Raw genomic sequence first — 21,072 nt, 5'->3', positions numbered from 1 at the left:
AGGCGTGTTTTCCATTTGAAGAAGAGAAAGGAAAATATATTAAAAAATATAGAAGGTTGGCAGATCTTGAGGTGAGTGTAGATTCCTTAGGGAATAGGACTTTCATTTTAGCTCTGTTATCTTTTAGTTGTAGGCCTCACGTACACAATTTCCAGTGACAAGCTTCTAAAGAGTTCTCAAGCCTCACAAGTTTATTGGTGCACTGGATTTTACTGATCCCTTTTTCAAAAGGATAATTTGATAAGGAATTTAAGCTGGTTGCCGTACCTACCCTGCAACCACTGGGTTTGGCCCCCTCATGGAGATCAGGGCTCCAAAGACTGAGAAATACCAGGAGTCTGTCTTGTAAAACACGGTGTCTATCTGCAGTTCTGTGACAGGGCATCCAGCTGTGAGGGTTGCCATGCATGCAGGGAACGTAAAGCTCAAGGAGTGGGTGAGTGGAACCGTGGATATTTAGTCTTTAGAAAAGTTTTTTGGTTTTAAGCATTTTGAGATTGCTTTTTTGTTTTTTAAAGAACTTATCAGAATTCTTACATTTTCACCCCTTCCCTTCATCTACTTGAATTCAGCTTCATCTTCCCTTCATCTACTTGAATTCAGCTTCATCTGCCTTCCAAGAAAGACACAAGGACTTCAGAAGGCTCCATAGTGCAAGGACACAAAATGCCCTGAATGGAGCTTCTGTTGCAGGGGAGGAGCAAGAGGAAACAAGAAGGGTCTTCACTGTTGGCTGTGACCATCCAGAGCTCTCAGGTACAGTGATAATGTGGGATTTCCATGAGAAGTAGCAGAGAGTGTTTGAAGTGGATGGGTGGCTGGGAAACTTAGGGAAGGGGGAATGCTCACGGAGCAGCAGGGCTGCAATGCCCATTTAGCAGCAGATGCCTGTCCCTGGGCACTGAGGGGGAGCAGCTGACATGGGGTGAACCTGTGCCTGGGCTGTACTCTGCCTGCTCCCTTCGTCATGAGGGTGTGGGAAGTAGCGTAATTGTCTCTGATTCTGGTAAAGAACTAAAATTTATGGCTTGCCAGAGGTCAGGGCTGGGAAGGGAAGTTAAGCAGCAACAAAATATCCTTGACGCACTTGCTAGCAAAGTGAATATTGCAAACTGCGTGAGCTGGACGCTGTGTCTGCCTTGGCATTGGTTTGTTCCTGTGGGTTGCTGCATATCGGCTCTGTGAAAAGCCCAGTGTTTGCAGTCCCACTTGGGACTGTCCAGGGCTGCTTGTGCTGCCTTTGAAGCCAGAGAGCTTCCCAAGCTCCAGGCATGGGCAGCCAGCCTGCCTGCTGTTACGCAGGAGATAAGGGGCACAAAGCATGTTTCGGGAAACAAACCTTTTCACCCTGTTTTGTTGTCAGCCTCAGGCATGAAGCGCATTTGATGGGTCACTATACTTTATAAACTTTGTACATTTGTTTTATTAGAGGAGGAAGGCCTGTACCAGAATTTTCACCTGTTGCCTTTTGCTATCACTTTGCTCCTGTTGGATGGGAGGAGAACTGGTCTCTGGTGAATGCAATGGAACAAAACTGTTACCACGAATTTATTTTAAACACATGTGTCATCATATTGTGATTTAAACAATTTAGTGTGGTGCAGAGGCCACACAACTTCTTCTGATCTAAAATAACCCTCCAGTTACTTTTTTTATAAGACCAGAGGAAAAGATGTCCGACCGATGTTCGCTGCATCCCGTTTCCAGCGCTGCCGGCAGCGATGCTCATCCGGACAGAGCCCCGTGCTCCAGGCCGGGGTCCCTCGGCGCGGGGACCCGCTGCCGCCCCTGCCCGGTCCCCCGGGACGGCCGTGCCGGCGCAGGGAGCGGCCCCCGGCGCGGCGCGGGGGCGGTCGGGGGCGGGGCGCAGCGGGGGCAGCCCGGTGCCGGCGGGGAGCCCGTCCCCGGCGTGCTGGGCTCTGCCGCCTGTCTTGCTTCCCGCTCTCCCGATTCCGGCAGCACCGTTGCGCAGCTCCCGCGGACCGGCCGGAACGGGACGTGTCGGGAGCTCGGCGGGGCTCGGGGCTTGCGAGGCGAGGCGAGGCTGGACGGCCGGGGCAGGGGCCGAGGCCGCCCGGCGCTGGCGGCGGGGGGCGGCGGGGGCCCGGCACGGCGCGGTGCCGCCGGGGCCCGGCGCATGGCGGCGGCGGCGGCGGGCGGCATCGCCACGCTGCCCGACGACGGCGGCGGCGGCGCCTTTCCCCCGGGGCACTTCAAGGACCCCAAGCGCCTGTACTGCAAGAACGGCGGCTTCTTCCTGCGCATCAACCCCGACGGGAAGGTGGACGGCGTCCGCGAGAAGAGCGACCCGCACAGTGAGTTGTCCCGGGACCACCACGGGCGGCACCGGGGCGGGCGGGCGACTCCTCGCCGGGGCAGCGGGGCTGCGAGAGGGGCCGCGCCTCGGCCGTCCCGCCCTGCCGAAGCTTCGGCAGCGAGCCGTGCTTGGAAAGCGCCCGTCAGTGTGCCGAATGTTCCTGCGCGAATAACCGCGAGTACGCAGACGGAGTTAATTCATACCCAGTTAATTCATACCCACATCCCGTAGCCGGTGGTCCCGCACCGGCGCCCGCGGGATGTCCCGGGGCAAAGCCTCGCTGGCGGCTCCGCGCTCAACCTGCTGGGTACAGAGCTTGTCAGGTGCACAGAGGTTTTGTTACGGGCTTGAAGGGGTCTCTAGTTTGTTTGCGTGGCCCTTACACGGGTCTGATGGCACCTGACGGCTCTACACGGCGGCAGTGAATGCGTTGGATGCATCAAGGTAGGGAGGAGGCTGTTCGTTTTCCCGGTGCCGGTAGGTCTTCATGAATAGGAGCACTTTTGGCACGCAGGTACTCTCACGAACAGAGGGGTAAATCTGGCGAAGGAAGCAGGGTTTGTAACAAACTGCTGTCAGAACACCTTTTTGGCTTAAAATGTTACATGTTGCATTGTTTTGGTTTTTTTTTTTAAACTTAATTAATGATGATTTAGATACAGATAAAATGTATGGATACCAGCAGCAGCAGGAGGCTGTCCCTCCAGTACCTGATCTTTTGAAGGGGGGAAAGGCTCCTGGGCTGGGAACACAGCCCATGGACTGAATGATCACAGGCTTTCAGGGAGTGTGTTGGGCAGGTTGCTGTTAGCAACATGGGCTGCTTTTTGTCCCACAAACAAATTGCCTTTTGCAGAGCGCAGAATATTTTGGAAGTATTCAGCATGGAGGTTTTGTGGATGTAGTGCTGAGTTTTGATGCACCTGTGAGGCATTTCCTTCAGCACAGGTACAGGGACTTGCTGGGTCAGATCGTCCCAGTGCGATTCCTGCTTGGAGGGAATTTTTTACTGTGCTCCGTGTGCAGGCCTGCCTGCAGGCACTTGGCATGAGGAGCAGGTGAAATGCCTTACTGGGATTCTTCATCTGCTTTGCACCTGTGCTCTGAGTGATGGATGCAAGGACCGGGCATCTACTCATGGACTAGGAGGAAAAGGAAGTGAGGAGACAGACCAAAGATTCTTAATATTACTTTCCACTTCAGACATTCACCTTTTGCAAAACAATTAGTTTTACCCAACAATTCCAAAGGAATCTTGTAACAGGAATCCTTAAAGGAAATAAATCTCATTAGTTCATCAGACATGACACCTCACCCTAGAAGTAGCTATGGAAATGTGCTGCAAAAGGAGGTGATGTTGAGTGGAGGATGTACAAGGCTGAAGCTGAGCCCAAGACATTGCCATGGCTGTTGGGTTCTTCCCTCATTCCCTATCTTTGCTTTTGAAAAGTGCAGGTAGTGGTGTGTGTTCTTGTGCACTCACCTGGCTGGGCCAGGCTGCCCTGAGTGGAGGTGGTATTTATCACTGCTGCCTTTTTCATCATAGAGCTCCCCCATAATAATTTCTTCCATCCTGCCTTTTTTTCTCTCAGGAAAACTAACACTGGTTTTTCATTCTTGAGTCAATTGAATGTGTGTTTTCTCTTCCTGTTGAGCCTTATCAATACCAAAATTTTCAACTGACATCTTGTGCTTTCCTAGTAGTGAATTCTCTCCTTTTTTCATTATCAGACAGCTCTCGGCATGTTGCTTTTTCTTCCTTTTTTTTTTTTTTTTTTTTTTTCTTTTCTTCCTGGAAGAACCCTAGTTCTGAGAAGTAGAGAATAATCAGTGCTTGAAGCATCAGCGAGGCTCATTGCTGGGGCATTGTGTGGTTCACATCCTTAGCATCCTTTCTGTAAATATGTCATACCACACGACTCTGCTCAACTCTGACCTGGTGAGTGCTGCTCTGTGGAAGTCCCTGTGAAATCTTGTGGTATTCCTGGCATGGCAGAGGGCAATAAATCTTGGACAACGTGAGAGGACTTTAAAAGAGAAATTAGCAATGAAAATATACACTTCGAGTAGTTCGGGGTGATTTTCTTAGTTAAGCAAAAGGTTTTGTAAGGTGGTTTTGAGAAAAGAAATACAATGTCTGCACAATTTGGTTTAGAAATAATGAAAGGCCCGTTAGTTAGACATGCTTGTGGCTGCTGCTATTCTTAGGAATTAATTATACAAAATAACATTTCAGTAGCACATCATCCTTCTTACTTTTAAAGGAAGTTCTTATTTTAAAAGGCAAGTTACTGTCTCCTTATGTTTCAGACCAAAGTTTTAATACTATAAACAATTTCCATGATCCATGTCCTTTTTAGCTCCCCTCCTCCTGCCTCTATTTGAAATACACAATACACATCTGCTTTAGGTCATGGCATGGTTTTACACTCACCCCACTCACCTTCATTTATTCATAATTGTGTTGTTAATGAAATTAAGAATGGAAGTTGGCATCCCGCGTGCTGGAGGATTGGGATCATATGATTCACACAGCTGAAACCCAGAACAGGGCACCTTCCGTGGCCATTATTGCCACACCGGACGCGTGCGCTGCCGTGACTCCAGTGAAGTGCCCCTTTGGACACACTCTGGGGACTCTGTCTGGAGTGTTTTCCCTTGAAGAGGTACTTTCAGACAAACAAGAAACAGAAGGCGCTTTCTGAGAGTTTTGTTGTCTAAAGCAAAACAAAAACCATGGCTGGTTTGTTGTTGTTGTTGATCAACAACTGTTGATTTATGCCCTGGAAATTGTACAAAGGACGCAGTGTTTTTGGGAAGGCTCTTAGAAGCTCTCCAGAGGTGTTTCTCTCAAAGAGGCTACAGTGCTGGTGAGGGAGAAAAACCTGGAGAATGGAAAGGGAACACTTATCCATACATTTAGAACATGTCTAGTAGCACAGCTGGTTCCTTTCAGAGTTTCCTTAAATGAGGAATGGTTGGCATTTATGTATTTCCATAATTTCTTAAGCAGCTTTGTTTCATGATGAGCATAACCCAAGACAGTATCCAAGGCATCCTGAGCCATTCTTGTCCATTCCTTAATGAGGTGACAAGGCTCCAAACTCTCACTTGGAAAGGATTCAGCTGTGTGAGCTCAGTCAACCCTGCAGATGTATGAAACACCTTCTTCCTGCTCAGTACCTCTCTCCTCTTCCATAAATATCTGAAGAAAATGTAAAACAGGGTTATACTGGTCCAGGAAAATTTCTGAAGAAGGTTCCTTTCATAAATAGTTGTTAATATTAAGATTTTTGACTTGCCTCTCTCACAACATTTAAATGGTTATGCTCTAAAGAAAGACTTGTTTTGGAAAGACTGCTAAAGTATAGACTGGCTTTTAGAGAAGCTCAGTGCAGACGATGGAAATCTGATCACTGATCAGGCAGTGGGAGAAAACTCAGGGTGATCCTCAAGCTGAGCAAATGTCAGAAGTGTTTCCGTATGATGGTTCAGGGCCTGGTGTTTAGCTTTCATAGGTAAGTTGTTTGGGACTTGGAACATCTTCTTTCCCACTTTGGTGTCCCACAGACATGGCCAGAGCTGTTGACCGGGCAAGATCTTTCCCAGATCTTAGCACTAAGTGAGAGGTGACTTGTTTAAAAAAAAAAACCCTGCCCTTAAATGCTCAAATACGTTGCTTCTGCCTAAGTTCTTCTGGAAACAGACTCTTTTTGCATTACTTTTCATCTGTTGCACAGATCTGAATTGCTTTGCCAAGTACTTTGTGGCATAGCATGGAAATTCCTCCTGGCTCCTGGATGTAGCTGCCTTTAGGGGATGAGGTAGCAGAGATCGCCTGTGTGAAAAAGTTGGGAATATGCTTCCTTTGCTTCTTTTATCTAAGAAATACCATCATGTTCCTGTATGTTCCTGCCCAGGGGAGGATGCCTTCTCATCTCTCACTGTGTCTGCTACTCCTCTATACCAGGTCCTGGTGAGTCTTGCTCACCCCAGAGCTGTGTGATCCAGTAGCAGATACACTCCCAAGGTGAACCAAGGCAACATGAGATGTCTCCAGTGGGCAGTGAACTGTCCTGTCCCTCCCAGCTCTTTTCTGCCCAGTTTAGAAGTGGGGAAGGTTCTAAGGGCACCACCACCCACAGGTACACTAGAGGGCAGGATTTAGCCCTTAGATTGTCTCACACAGGAAATCAGGAGCACTTCTAGGTACTTACATAGTCTGGTTTGCAGGAAAACAATAATCCAACTCCTGTTAGCTGCTGCACTCCCAGAACTGGAAATACAGATAACATGTGAGATCAGGTGGCTGCTGTTGGTTTTCATTTATTTCATAAATGCTTGAAATTTGTGCAGCTGATTCTAAGAAAAAGTTTATCTGTAGTGGGGTCATATTTAGATGTCACCCTGGGTTTTTGAGATTTCTAGAAAAGCCTTCTGATATTGACATTCTTGTAAAGAACTTTCCCACACACTTTCCTGTAAACAACTCATAATTTACATTCTTGTGAAAACAGACACTGTTGACAGACTGTTGGTTAAGCCAGTGTCTGTGGAGAGGTGGCACTGTCATCCTCCAATCCACTGTTACCTTTGTAAAACTATAAATTATGGAGTCAGAGAATAAACGCTCTCTTTTCCTTCTCACCTGGAGAACGGTGCGTGTGTGCGTTCTTTCGTGTCCTACAGCGACATTTAAAAGCATTTTACAGAAAGTAAATTATTTTAGTAACTCAACCTGAATTTTAAATCATAGTCTTTTCAGTGACACTTTATCTCTGTAAGCTATCCGCAGCTCCTCTGGATTACAGATAAGGCAGGCAGTTCTAATAAATAATTATTTAATCATTATGGTTTTTAGCACACTTGGGAGCATTGCCCTGGGATCGGTGGCCATCTGTTCCAGGATACTTGAGAGGTGATGGATTGTGCTGAACTGGTGCACAGCCCTGGAATTAATGGTGCTTTTGACAGTTGGTGACAGTGTGTTTAGTGCAATTATCTAATACAAGCAAACCAGACCCAATGCAGCCCAGAGAATGCTCACGTTACTGTTGCTGAAGAACGTACATAAGTGTACAACATCTGTAAATTGAATATCTATACCAGGTGGTATCTGAAATGTTTACGGCATGATTTTTGAAGCCTTAAAGTTGGTAATGAGATAGTGTTTCAATCCTGATGGAGAATTAATAGCCTTTGCTTTTGTTAGCACCTATTTAAGACTACGCATTTCAAAATAAAGCAGCTCTCTCACCCTTCATCATTTTCAATAATGTTTGGTAACAACTGTTTGCCTGTGCCTCTTCTGCTGTCTCCAGACTGTCAATAAAAATATTCAAAGGGCGACTCTCTGGAGTGCTGGTGGCATTTTAGGGTTATTATCTTACGTAGTTTTTTGTTTGTTCAGGGTAGGGCCAGATTTTGACTGGAGCTTGATAGGATCAGCCGAGAATACAAATGAGATGATGTCTGCGCTGTTGGGTGGAGGTCGTCCTGCAGGAGCTGCCATGGTGCACTGCTGCTGGAGTGACCCTGGCTGAGCCTGTCACTCATCTCTGATTTTCAGAGCTTGAAACCACATTGACCGAGTGACTCAAAGGAGAAGGAGACTGAGGGTACGGGAAAGGGCAAAGTAGGGCGCAGACTCCATGGCTATGTGCAGTGCCAGTGTGGTGAAATTCTGCTCATGTGCTGCAGAGCTTGGGGATTTGTCTGTTACCTTCTGATAGGGTTTAGCAAATCTCATAAAACCAGAATCATTAGGATTCCTGGAATATGCAAGTCACAGAATTCTTGTAGCCATGGCTGTGAAATCCTGAATGGTGGTGTTTTGTAAGAGCAAGGAGAGACGTCAGCTGTGATACAGCTTGAAAATATTTGTAGTCTGTTTCTTAGTTCTTTCCTTCCTGCTCTCAGGCTGACCCACGATGCCTGATGCAGACTTACTCCATATCCCCAGACACTCTGTGCCATTCTCTGGGGGTGTAACTTTGGGGTTATTTTTGGTGTTTCAGGATGTCATTAACATACTCAAGTGTGCAGTTACTGCAGCATCTGGATCTGCACTTGGGGGAAGGTCTGCAGTACCTCTGGCAACTAGCATCAATTTTTTGATATCTTTTCTAGGCATTTCTGGATACTGGGGGAAAAAATCTTGAAGCCTTTATTTTTCACCACATAGCCATCACTGAGATGCCAAGAAAAGTGCCAGAGCTGATGCGAAGGAGGTGGTAGGAGTGCTGGTAGTGTGGAATGGAGTGTCCCTCTCCAGTGGCAGCTGATTGTCACTGCCTATCCTGCAATGCCATGTCCTGAACCATTTTGTCTGTTAAAATGCAGGACAGGATACAACATCTTCCCAGACAGGTGTTTTGAAAAGCATGAACAGAGTCTATGCAGTAGTCACCTGTGCTACAGTTCAGGTTAGAATAGTAATTTTGGGACTGTATTACATAGAAAGTTCATACAGTCCCACAACTCTGGGAAGACCAATGGAGAGACCAACACTCCTGGGCAGAGTGGCTGTGTGCAGTTACTCTGTGGGACCTTCTGATATCTGTGGGAACAGAGGTGGATACAAAACCAGAAGCATGTGTTAGTGTGGAGAAGCAGCTACCAATGGCCATGCAGAGGCTGTTACCTCTGTGGAAAAGTCACTTAGGGAATCCTGCTGCACAGACCTGTTTGGCTGAGCAGTTCCTGGGAAACAGTATGTGGATTCAGTTCCTTGCGTTTCTCCACCTGTAACAGAGCAGTTGGGATGAACAGCTGAGCGTGCTCCTGGCCATTCCTTGGAGTATGTAAATAGGAAGGATTCATTTTGTGGGTTTAGAGATGTTTACAGACTCACTGTGGATGTTTTGCTGACAGTAACGTTGTTCATTCAGGAAGATGGAAGAAGAAAATGTACAATGCTCATGTCCTTAGAAATGCAGGAATTCCTCAAAGCTGAAGAGGTGCACAGAACTGGCTCATGTTGCCAGGTGTTATTTATTTCAGTCTCAACCTTCTGCTTGCTTTACAGCTTCAAGCAGTAGCCTCCTCCAGAGCACTTACCTGTGTCAGAGCATGTACCAGTAGTAGCAAGGTGTTTTCCAGTGATCAGGCTCTAGTCCCATGGATCAGTATCGTCAATCTGATATCTAATTAGGAGAAAATGCTACTAGGAGTGGGGTGCCTGGCTGCTGCTTTGATGTGGTGTAAGGTGAGACAGTTTGATGGCCAGTGCTTGTAGCAGCTGTACTGCAGGAGTACCCTCTTGCAGATGACTGGAGCAGTGTGGGCACTGAAACTGTCCCATAGATCTAAACCAGGATATGGGTACTAGCAATGGTCAGGCTGAAGCAGCAGGGAGTCAAGTAGGTTCTTCCAAGCTGCAGGTTCAAGGTCTCTCTTGTGTTGTCAGGAAAGTGCTCACATCCCTTCTTAGTATGGTTCAAATGTACTCAGAATAAAACTGAGGCGTGTTACCCAGATAGGCACTGTGTGTTTTATTTTCAGTTAAGGAATTTGATTTCTTACAAATAAAATTCTTTTCTCAAGCAAGGCTGCATTCAAAAGCAAATTAGAGCCTTTTTGTGAAGACTGGGATTTATTACTGTGCTGGGTCAGCAGTGATTGACAGCTCTTGTCCTTCACTGCAGCTCCTGCTGTTCCCCTGTGCATGCTTTATTTAAAGGTCAGCACAGGGTGGTTACACAGCTTGATGGAAGGGGATGAAATAGGATGATGAAGTAAGACTTTGAGCTTATTGTGGCATTTGCACTGTCCCTGTAATAAAGGAGCTGTGCTGGCACCAGTGCTATACTGTGTGTGCACGTGTATGGCTTTAAATTTTTTAAAATTTGTTTACTTTTTGCAAAAATATGTATTAAAGTCTCAATGATCAGTTCAGTTTCATTGGTACTGGAGATGGGGAAGTACAAACCCAGCATAGTTGCTGTCTCAACCTTTTGGCGAGGTTAAGAGCAATCAGCTGTAAAAGACAGCTCAATTCACAGGAGCTCCTCTGTATGGGGTTGTTCCTTCTTCCTCCCCATCTGCTGTGCCATCTCTCTGGATCCTGGGTGCTGACAGAGTTCCTTTTTCACCACTGTGCTCCAGACTCCCTGAAATAGCATTTACTTATTCTTCTTGGCATTCCTAAAATCCAGCTTTTCCTTTCCAGCTGTGACACTGAGGCTTATTGAGCCTATGGGGCAGCAATGTCTCACCACTGCTCTGGCAGCCTTTGCCTTTCATCTCATGTGTTAGTGCTCTGACATCAGCCACAGCCCTGAAATATCGTGTACTACTGAGTAGTTGTGCGAGTTGTACCTGGAGGAGGAACACTACAAAATACCTTCTAAAAAAAAATTACACATTTTACCTTCTCTGTCTTCTGAAATGCTGTTCCTGTGTTTGCCTTGGGTTGTCCCTGGTTTTATGTGTTTGTTTTGCTGCAAGTGAAAAACAGGTCATAGTTACAAGGAGATGAATGAACGCACAATGAACATAAAGCAGAATCTCTGCAAGTTCTGTGCATGTCTTCTGACACGGCTGTGTTGGCTGAACAGTTGCACCAGCTTTGTTCCGAAGTTCAGCACCCAAAAGGGGTTATTCTGCAATTTTCTTCAGTCAATACTGAACCAAGTGAAAGCAGATGAAAACAACGTGGGGCATACCTTACCCTTGCTAAGAAAAGCCCTTTGGGAACAGTCCTAAAAAAACTACATGTGAACAGGCATGCATTATTCTTTTGATAAGGAAAGCCTGAAACATTTTTCTAAATCAACAATATGGGGTGAAAATAATGGTAATTTGGAGACTAAGTTTTATTAACTGTACCCAGTAAGGAATGAAGTTCTTCTCTGGTGAAGGTAGAAATTTTTTTCTGTTTGCTTTTGCCCTTGACTTCCAAAGATGCATCAGTTCATCTGCAATGCCAAGGAGTCAGCAAACAGTGTGGCAGAAAGCGTTGAGAAGGGTTTTTACATGACGTGGCTTGGAGTTTCTGGCGTAGGAAATCCTTTCGTAATGCGAAGCAATCGCTGTTTACTCAGCAGCACAAAATGCCCAAGTCGTGCTTTGTAAGCAGAATCCACAAACTTTAGATTTGCTTTTGCAGACATTTTTACTTTTAAAGGGCTCGACTAGGTTTGATCAACCAGATTATGCAAGCTGTGAGAAGTGGAAAAGTGTGGCTGTGCATGTTTTACATGTCGGCACACAGGCAAGAAGCAGTGTTACACTGCTGCCAGAAGTGTTGGATGTCACACTATTCTGAAATTACTGTCCTGCATGATGACTTTACTGTCTTTTATATGAAATTTATAGGGAGCACCAGAGAATGCTGTGTGTTTGGTCATCAGTGTTTCATGGGGAGGATTCCCAGTGTCATAGGTGCATGTTAGGTAGAACTGGGTACTTGCCGGAATTGAGGTCAAGATAAAAATCAGAATAGGTGGAGAACCTGAATAGGGAAATAATTTCCATTGTATTCAGTATCTGTACTACTTAAAAAGATGAAAACTCTTAAAATCTGCGAATGTCCATGTTAGTGTGGTTGATTACCATAGTGGGTGGATGCTTAAACAGTTACACAAGTTATTGCTCTGCTTTAAGCCTTGGTTTACTCCTAAGTGTAATCGGAACTTCCTGAAGTGTTTGTATTTCACGAGTGTGTATTTTTGTTGTAGATGTTTACATTTTGGACACCTTGGGTCTGTCTGCGAGTGGTTTTATGCCTCTGGCTGGCAAAAAGGAAAAAGATACACTTAGAATGTTGTCATGCAAAAGCAAAGAAATGTGCCTTTGTATGGGAGCATGACTCACTGTTTCTTGTCCTGACACTCCATTGGCTTGATTGTTTTTGTTGCAATTCTAATGGTTTGGTTTATAAGCAGCCCACCTCTCCTGCTAAGGTTTGCTGGTTGTTTCTCCTATTTCTCCTCTCAGTGCCTCATATGTGTTTCAGGTTTTAGGCAGTGTCTGCATTAGTGACTCTGGCAGTGGCTCACTTTTACCATGAGCATACGAACAAGGAGTTGTTCTCTTGTTCACAGTCTGAAGACCTGGGGATGCCTCGTACATCAGCACTTATCAAATAGCAGAAGATGTTAAATTGCTAATTGTGTATTTGAGAAGGAGGTATCAGAAACTGTCAGAGACTGATGTGAGCAGAGGGACACAAAGATATTTGCAATTCTTAGAGAAAGTTACAGTAGGCATCACCAGGCTGGGGTTTGGATCTGATCCAACAGACAGGAAAAGCCAGAAGAGGGGGTGTTAATATATGTGTGTTTGTAAATGCATGTGTAGCTTTGAACCAGCCCCTGGGTTTGGGAGGGTTTGTCATGTTAGGTGTGGAGCAAGCACGTCTGACTCCTTGTGTTTTGCTTGGACACCTGGCTGGGAATAGATGCCCCCGAGCGTGAAGGAATGGCCAGCTTCAGCCACAGAGGATGGCGGAGTGGGAATCTGGCTCTAGGGTGTTGCATTTAGCGAAACATTGTTGAGTCTTACTTTCCCCCTTTTTTTTGTGAACTTCGTTGCATTTCTGATGCTTATTCCCTCGGGAGCTGACCCACCTCTGCAGTGAGGCTACAGAATAGCTGCTTTGTGCTTTCCTGTGGGCACGGAGGTGTGGGAGGATGGGCAATGGGAGCTGGCGCAGCAGCTTTACCGCGCTGTCACTCGGGGGGCCTCGTGGAAAGATTTTCCTTACAGGGCCTCTGCAAATATGTTGGAGATGGGCCCTGAGCCTTTGGCTGGGGCTGAGCTTTTCCACAGCACACTGTAGTAACACTAGTCATTGATCCAGAGACGTGCAGCCTGGGATTTTTGGGGGTACAGAAACTCTCCCTTCTCGTAAACTGAGTGAGAGGTGTTTTGCTTTTTGTTCCAATAAAGCAGCTGTATGTTATTGAAAATGGAGGTTGAAATAGTCTCCAATTTTTCCTCTCTTCCCAGGCCATGAGCTGCTCTCTTAGCTCCAGTCAGTGTGGCAGGCAGGGTTTTCACTGTGAAGTGATGCAGTCTCTTCAGCAGGAGGCTGGACTAGAGGGAGTCCTTCTGACCTGAGTTTTGTGTGATCCTGACACCAGGGATGGTACTTGTAGCTCTAGTCTGAACTGAAGTCTGTCTGTAGGGTGTTAGCTAGAAGGGTTACAGTGAAAATACAGCTGAAGCTGTAATCAAACCTTTATTTGCTGTGTAAATGCATCCAAAGCCAGAAGCTCATAGTGGGTTTTTACTTCATGCTTTCGTTGATATAGTGGTTAGAGTTCCCATTTCCTTGTGGAGGAGGAAAATGGGGGTTTTATTAATCCCTTTGGCTAATACTTTCTCAAATTCCACCTCCTTCAGATGTGTGAGTTTGCCTCAATGCTCCAGTACAGCACCCTCCTGTACTGCCCTTACCCTGCCCTGTCTTCACTGCTCTTGGCTCTTTTTGTTTGCCTTTTATTCCAAATGCGTTTCTGTCCCTTTCTTTCCTCCCTGTGACCTTTATTTTCCCTTTTCCTTACTAATCCTGTGGCATTCTCCTGCCCCAGAACATCTTAGCCAGTGCAGCTGCTGTGAGTGAAATACCAGCAAGTGGCTTTGGTCACAGGGATTGCCCCGGCAAAGGGCTTGCCAGCAGATTCCCACTGGGAATCAAAAGGTAGAACCACCTCAGCAGCGAGCAACTTCCAGAATGTGCAGCTCTGTTTTCCTGAAGTATTAAGTTGGTAGTTTTGCCCAGGTCTTTGAAATGAACCAATTTTGAAGGAGATTTTTGGCCGAACTGTTCATGATGCATAGCAGTGAAATCTTTTGGGACTGTTTAAGTTGTGCAGTTCCTGGGTCTGGGCCACTCTAAAACTTTGGTTTATCAGAACTGTAAAAGGACCTGGGAGTTTGCATTGTATGTGTGATTTTCCAGTTCTAGTGCTCAGGACACTAAAAGTGCTTTTGGAAAATGTTCATGTTTTCTTCATTTTTTGCATTTGCTAACAGCTTTCCTGTCTAGCTACCTGTCCTTAAAATTATTTTCTCCACTGGACTGTGCAAAACTGCCTTGGAAATAATTTTTTTTGAGGTCTCTAAGAAAATGAGGAAGATCCATTTTTTTTACAGAAATCTGAAACTTTGCCAACCACAATGCTATTAAATGCCACTTTTCAACTTCCATATTCTTAGAAAAAAGTCTTTCCAAGTTGTGAAATAAATGTCCATTTGTAACTCTCTGAAATACGCTGTTTAGTTTAACCTGCAGCTTGTACATCTGTCCTGGCCACATACCCTGTGAAAGAACATCTCAGTGCCTGCTGCAGTGTGCTCCAGCTTCCTTTAGTGCCATAGATTGTACTAGTTTCTACAGGTTGGACTGTACACATTGTGGTGTTGTTCAGCCAGTGAATAAGAATCTCTAACAGACCTCTGTGTATTGTTGGGAAAAAACATTCCCTCTCTATCCATATTTATATGACTGTAAGTAAGGCACTGTAGGTTCACTCAAGCTACATCACTCAGAGTTTCTCCGCTGGTGTGAAAGTGCAGATGTACATCCTGCAATTCATTCCTTCTTCCTCAGCAGAATTATTCTATTAAGCTTATTATGATAGAATAGAAAGTCTTTAATAGGAGCTGTAAATTTCCGGGGTCCTTTGAGTTGGTTTTATTGTTTAATTTAATAACTTAATGATGACTTAGCCCCAGTCTTGGGGATGTTTGCTCAGCGGGGGAGCTCTGTGTTCTCACAGCACCAGCAGGCACCAAGCAGAGCCTTGTGCTTGGCATTCTTCGTGGATTGCAGGGCATGAATGGGAACAGGGAACTAACTAACTGCCCTGCTAGGGGGGCCAGAATATCTGGGGAAACGGGCCTTTTTAGCCCTTGGTTAGTGAGCTCTTGCACAACAATCTGTTACTTTTTTTGGCCTACAGATGTCTTAATTATTTTACATTCATGGATGGGGTCTTGAGGTTCAGTTGTGCTGAAAACAAGTAGATGTGAAATGATGAATGGAGTCTGCCCTATTGCTGTTGGTGACCAAAGGCTGCAAAACACGCAGATCATCGGTGCCAAGTGATACATTTATCTTACAACCAATTTAGTTGCAGGGAGCTAAACCTCAGATTGTCACCTCTGCAGATGATCATGTGGTCAAAATGTGTTTCATCAGTAAGGCTGTATTGTATCTTGGTATCTCCGGTTCAGTGTAACCCTGTGGCAAATACTCACTGCATTAATAAAACTGTAAAATAACACTGAAACCTGAAAAACTCACAGTACCGTTCTGGCTCTGTTTGTTCATGTGTTTTTGGAGTTGGAGAGGAAAACCCAGTGAAGCCGATTTTCCTTTTGGAGCTTTCAGTATTGCAGCTCTTTTCAAACTCTGTAGGAACACCTTGGGGTTTTTTTCTTTTCACAAGCTACACAAATTTTTACAGGACTTAGAAACCTTTACCAGAAGTTTATTTTTACAGAATTTGAACTTCTGGCCCAGTGTGATGCTGTAGGATTTCATGTGTGTTTTTGCCCAGAGAAAGTCATGAAGCATAATAAGTCAGTACTGTAGTAATTAATATTAATTTTCAGCTGTTCCACAGCTGTTTCTTGTTAAGTGTGTGGTGAAAGCTGTGTGCTTGGCACATCTCAAAAGTCCATTTCCCACAGTCCCTGCCCAGAGCACTTTTCCACGTTCTTGCTTCCCCAGAGGCTAAGGAGTTACACCAAAGTGTTTGGAGCTGTTCACAAGTCTGATTTTGGCCTCATAACTTAGGAGCACTATATTTTGGATACTTGATTCTGAGGTGAAATTGCGTCTGACTTTTAACTTTTACCCTGAAAAAGAGTTTGCAGCAATAATCCCGACAGTTTTATGTTCCCTGTATTCCTGGTGTTGGAGTTTCGGTTGGTTTCTTCAGTGCTGTCTTTTTTTCCCTTCAACAAAAAGCCAAATAAGCAAAAACCTCTCTCTGAATCTCGAGAGATGCTCCTTCTCCAAAATTTACAGTCACTTCAGGCATTTATTCTGATGGCTGACAAGCTCAAGCTATTGAAAACTGCATCTCCAAGTGGAATGAAGTACCTGCTGAACCAAAGCAGGTGGGTGAAGGAAGCTCTCATCTGAGATGTTGTACACAACAGGCAAAGGCAGGCAAAAGAGGAAGTTTTCATGTGTTCATCCAAACTACTGGGTTGGATTTATGGCTACAGAAATCATTTAAAGTGTTGTGTTAAAAACTCACAGGTAGTAGCTCAAAGCTGTGTGATAGCACCTTACAGGTTTTCATTTCGATAAAATCTTTAATTTCTTTTAATTGATGCAAAACATGTTCCTGCCTCGTATAACACTCTTTCTTGTGCCTTTGCTGCCTTCACCTACTGCTGCAGTTCTGTTTGTTTGTTCCACCCACTTGTTGGATGGATGAGGTAAACTAGTGGATATTTTCTGTCGGGAACTGCCAGAAGCCTTAGGGAGTGATATGGACCTGGACAGTCTCAGTTAGGCTCGCTGACAGTCTGCCTGTACAGAGCTGTGTGCGTTGTGTCTGATGCTGTTCTGCAAACATCGAGAGATACCTCTGGAAAAATTGCCATGAAAAATTTCCATTTTCTTGGAGCAGCTGACTGTGCCCTAAGTGGCCTTTCAAGGAATTTCATGGGTTTTAAGCTGCCTTTATATGAAATAAAGATGGAATAATCAATCTCGCCGTTGCAAATTCGAAAGTAGCTTCTTGCTTTCTAAAAACAGGATCAGAAAGCCAAATGTTGAAAATTTACTACTTTCATTGCAAGCTGAAGCTTTCTGTGGTGGAGTGTTTGAAGCACTGCCTGCTGCACTCCCACGATGGCTGAAAAAGGTGAACGAAGGTGAAACCTTTTGTCTTCTTTTTTTTTTTTGTTCGCAGTCAAGCTGCAGCTTCAGGCGGAGGAGCGAGGAGTGGTGTCCATCAAAGGTGTCAGTGCCAATCGCTTCCTGGCCATGAAGGAAGATGGCAGATTGCTGGCCTTGGTAAGCAGCACTTGCCTGATGTCTCTGTGTTGCTGTGTCCTACCCTTGCTCTGTGTGGGGTAGCCTTTCTTCCTGCAGGACTTACTCAGCTGCTCGGTGTGGGATTTATCAGGAGAAATGAGCTCTGCACAGCTCCTCTCAGTTACTTGAAATAGGAATTAGGAGGAGTTGGGTATTTGCAGCCCTACCTAGGAGCTGCAAAATTAAACAGGAATGGCTTGTCTGAGAGGGAAAAAAATCACAGTGATCAGGAAATTATAAAAACAAATGAAGAGTAAAGTGTCTGCCTTTTTACCCTCAGGAGTAATTTTTTCCTCTTTCACTTACTTGCACATAAAGCAATTTAAAAGATCTCTTTGAAGGGGAAATTAAAACAAATTCCTTTTAAAAAATTACTTTCATGGTACTAATCTGTATAAATTATTTTCTCATTTTCCTCTTTGTAGAGAGTCAAGGTTTTTTTGGGAACTTGTACTTCCCAACTAGAAAACTGGCAAGAAAAATAATTTTGAAAATGTGATTATAAAATTTAAAAAGTTATATAAGTGTGGATAAATTAAGCTGCTCTCCATTGAGACTAGTTTAAGTTTAAACTCTTGTGTGTTTTATTGGTATCAGTTGAATTTTTAACTGTGTTTTAAATCCAAGTGTGTGCAGCAGACTCGGACAGTTAATGTCTCTCTGAGCCAATTGATAAATTTTGCTTTAAGAGCTGAAGTTACATTAATTTTGCTTGTGAGACCTAGACACTGTAAATCCCTCATCCACATTTATATCCTTCACTGCCTCGTGAAGCACCTGGTGAAGCACCAGGGCATTCACCCTGCCAGAATTTTGGTTTGCAATAGCCCCTGGTGCTTTGTGTATTCACACAGCGCCATTCAGCCTCTGTGCCAGCCTGCTCCGTGGCTGGGGCTAACAATGTGCATTCCTAACCCTGGCTGAACTGCAGCTAATGAAAGACCCGTGCCAAGGGATGCAGAAATTATTTGATTCCCCTCTTCTGCTTCCTTGAAATGAGACTGAAAGTAGTTTTACAGGAGCTGGGCTCCCTAGGGCGCTCCTCAGTTCTGGCTCCAGGGAGTTTTGTGTGGGCTCAGGAATGCAGTTAAAGAACCTGCTTCAAGTTACTTGGATATTGTGTGACAGCTCAGTTGAAGAAAATGTGAGGAGTTGTCCACTGTGCTATTCTTGAGTTAAGGATAATTGGGAATTTCCTGTGGTGCTGGTGCGGTGGCATTCGGCTTCCCATTCTAATAGCACTCTGTACCCTGAGTGACAGGGAATGGTCAAAACAGGCTGTTTAGCACCATTTGTGAAATTATAAACATACACACAGGGGTGTGCTTATATTTGGGATTTCTGATCTGCTGCTGCACGGTGGGTTTGGTTGTACAATATGCTTCCCTTGCGGCAGTTTCTGTTTGCTTAGTTCCTGTAAGGGGAAACGCTTGTGAAGTATCGTCCAGTCACTCGGAATTACTCTCTCAGAGTATGTAAAGTTGGGTCACTTTGTGCTTCTCGCTTGAGCTTGTAAAACTCTTTTTTTCTTTGCTGTTGTTTCTGGAAATGGGTATTACTTGAATCATGTTTGCTGCACGCAACATTGTTGTTATTTAAAGGTGGAAACTCAACTCTTTTAAGACATTTTTTCTCCAACTAGCCTAAAAAACGCTGCTGCAATTTCATGGCTGTTTTCTGTAGCACTGGCAATGTTTTTCCATGAGGATTTCTGCACTGTGACTTCCAACAGTCTGTGGCTGGCTGTGCATTTACCATTTTCTGCCTCTAAACACATTCATGAAACTGTTTCTAATTGCCAGTGTCTCTTGTTCATTAGAGCAGGGCTGTGTTTCATGAGAGCTCGCAAAGAGCGTACACTGGAAATGTCTGTGGTGAATTGCACATGGTGAAACACCGCCGAAATTTCTTTTAAAACATTATGGAACTTTCATTTCTAAACACACAATTTAGTCCTCTTAATCAGTCACTCAAGTACTGCTCTGTCCTTTTTAATGTCCGAGGTTTTTTAATTACTTTTCGGTGTCCAGGATTAATTTGTGTAGTGTCTTTGTTTTACAAATAAATTAATATTTTTGTAAATATGTTTGCAAATTCTTATTCAGGTCTGTTTTTCATCTTGTTGGATGTTTTTGTAATTACTTGTTGAGACATGCTGCAGGGTCTGTTCTGCGCTGGGCTTTGCAGGATGATTTATTGCACAGCCCGTGGACCACTGCTCACCCTGCTGACCTGCGTGGGGGTGCAATGGGTCGTGTTCTTGTCTGGAGATCTGGATGATGCAGCTTTTAATAGAGTATTTTCATGTTCTTTACTAACAGAGTCAGTCATGGGGTAGAGGTGATCTCTACCACTGGAGGAAATGGCTGGATGTGAATGCAGATAGTCAAAACCTCCCCTTGGAAAATGCTCTTTTAACTGAAAATATTTGTGCAGAAATGCATCTGTTCCAGCAGATTTTCTATGAAAAAAATGGAAACATTTCCCATCCGATATGGCTTATTTTGACTTTCCAAATTAATTATAAAAATGAAATACTTTCACTTTATGGAGTGAAATGTGATTATTTAAATTAATGAAGAAATTTCCCAAACTTCTCATGAAAGGAAGAATTTTGACTGACCTGTATTTTACGATAAATAATCTGTTATTTAAGGATATGACCTGCTCATTCTGTCATGCTTACGTGGCTTTGCTGTGATCCGCCAGGTTTTGCTAGACTTGAAGGACTTGACTCGAAGGGAAATTCTTGTCTTTTGATGTTATGGATTCAAATTGTGCACAAGGAATGTGAAAATAACCTGCATTTAGTTTGAGCAGAGCTCAGGTGTTTCATGAGGTGCTGAGAAAGCTTCTACTGTCAGATCTGCACTCTGAATGCACCCTGGACTGAAGTGTATTTGAAAGGAAAAACCACAGATATCCAGAGTTTTTCCAGGTGCTGAGATTGACAGTGCAGTGGCTGGCATCCTGCTCTTTCTAGACAGCGGTCCAGCTCCTGAAATGTCACCTTTGGGGGATGTTAAGGAATACATAGTTCAAAAGCCTGAGCTGTCATTTGTCACCTTAATGATGGGGTTTATGTCAAAATGTTTACATAGACAATGGACTGTAGGAAAGCACTGGTGTCACATATGCTTTGGGGAGAAATAGGGACTTTTCTTTTTTCACCCTTTTTTGATGTGCCTCTGCCTGAATTTCCAGCTTGGGCAATTGTACTGAATTGTCTATATTCTGCTTAAAGTTTTTGTTCTTAAAGGCTTCTTTTATACATTTTCTGATCAGAACAAAGAATTACACAGTAATTAAAAGGAAGTGAAAAGCTGCTTAATTTGTGTTAGAGACAATGAATGAAGCATAGGTAAAAACCTCTTATTATAAGTTTTTAACAATATTTTCACAGTATCTTTCTTCAGTTGTGAAACAGTTAATCTCTATTTCTTAAAACCAAAGGTACTGCTCGCATTCTTGCTAAGTTAGCCCCCAGAATGTGAAGAATTGATTTGTGGTGCTACACCAGTAATGCTTTCTCTTTTCCCTTTTAGAAATACGCAACAGAAGAATGTTTCTTTTTTGAACGTTTGGAATCCAATAACTATAACACTTACCGGTCACGGAAATACTCGGATTGGTACGTGGCACTGAAAAGAACTGGACAGTACAAACCTGGACCAAAAACTGGACCTGGACAGAAAGCTATCCTTTTCCTTCCCATGTCTGCTAAAAGCTGACTTCCATGGCAGATTCT

General features: G+C 44.4%; 1 protein-coding gene across 1 annotated transcript; it reads left to right on the top strand.

Moving 5' to 3' along the window:
* Positions 1–2,137: 2,137 nt before the first annotated feature.
* Positions 2,138–21,065, top strand: FGF2 (fibroblast growth factor 2; the record flags this gene model as incomplete). Its single annotated transcript, XM_084204936.1, has 3 exons — positions 2,138–2,315; positions 17,200–17,303; positions 20,870–21,065. 3 exons carry the CDS (start codon positions 2,138–2,140, stop codon positions 21,053–21,055), a joined length of 468 nt encoding a protein of 155 aa, XP_084061062.1. The 3' UTR covers positions 21,056–21,065.
* Positions 21,066–21,072: the final 7 nt, after the last annotated feature.

This window comes from Fringilla coelebs (assembly GCF_963513975.1).
Source record: "Fringilla coelebs genome assembly, chromosome: 4".
Lineage (NCBI taxonomy): Eukaryota > Metazoa > Chordata > Aves > Passeriformes > Fringillidae > Fringilla > Fringilla coelebs.
This window is presented reverse-complemented; position numbering and strand designations above follow the sequence as displayed.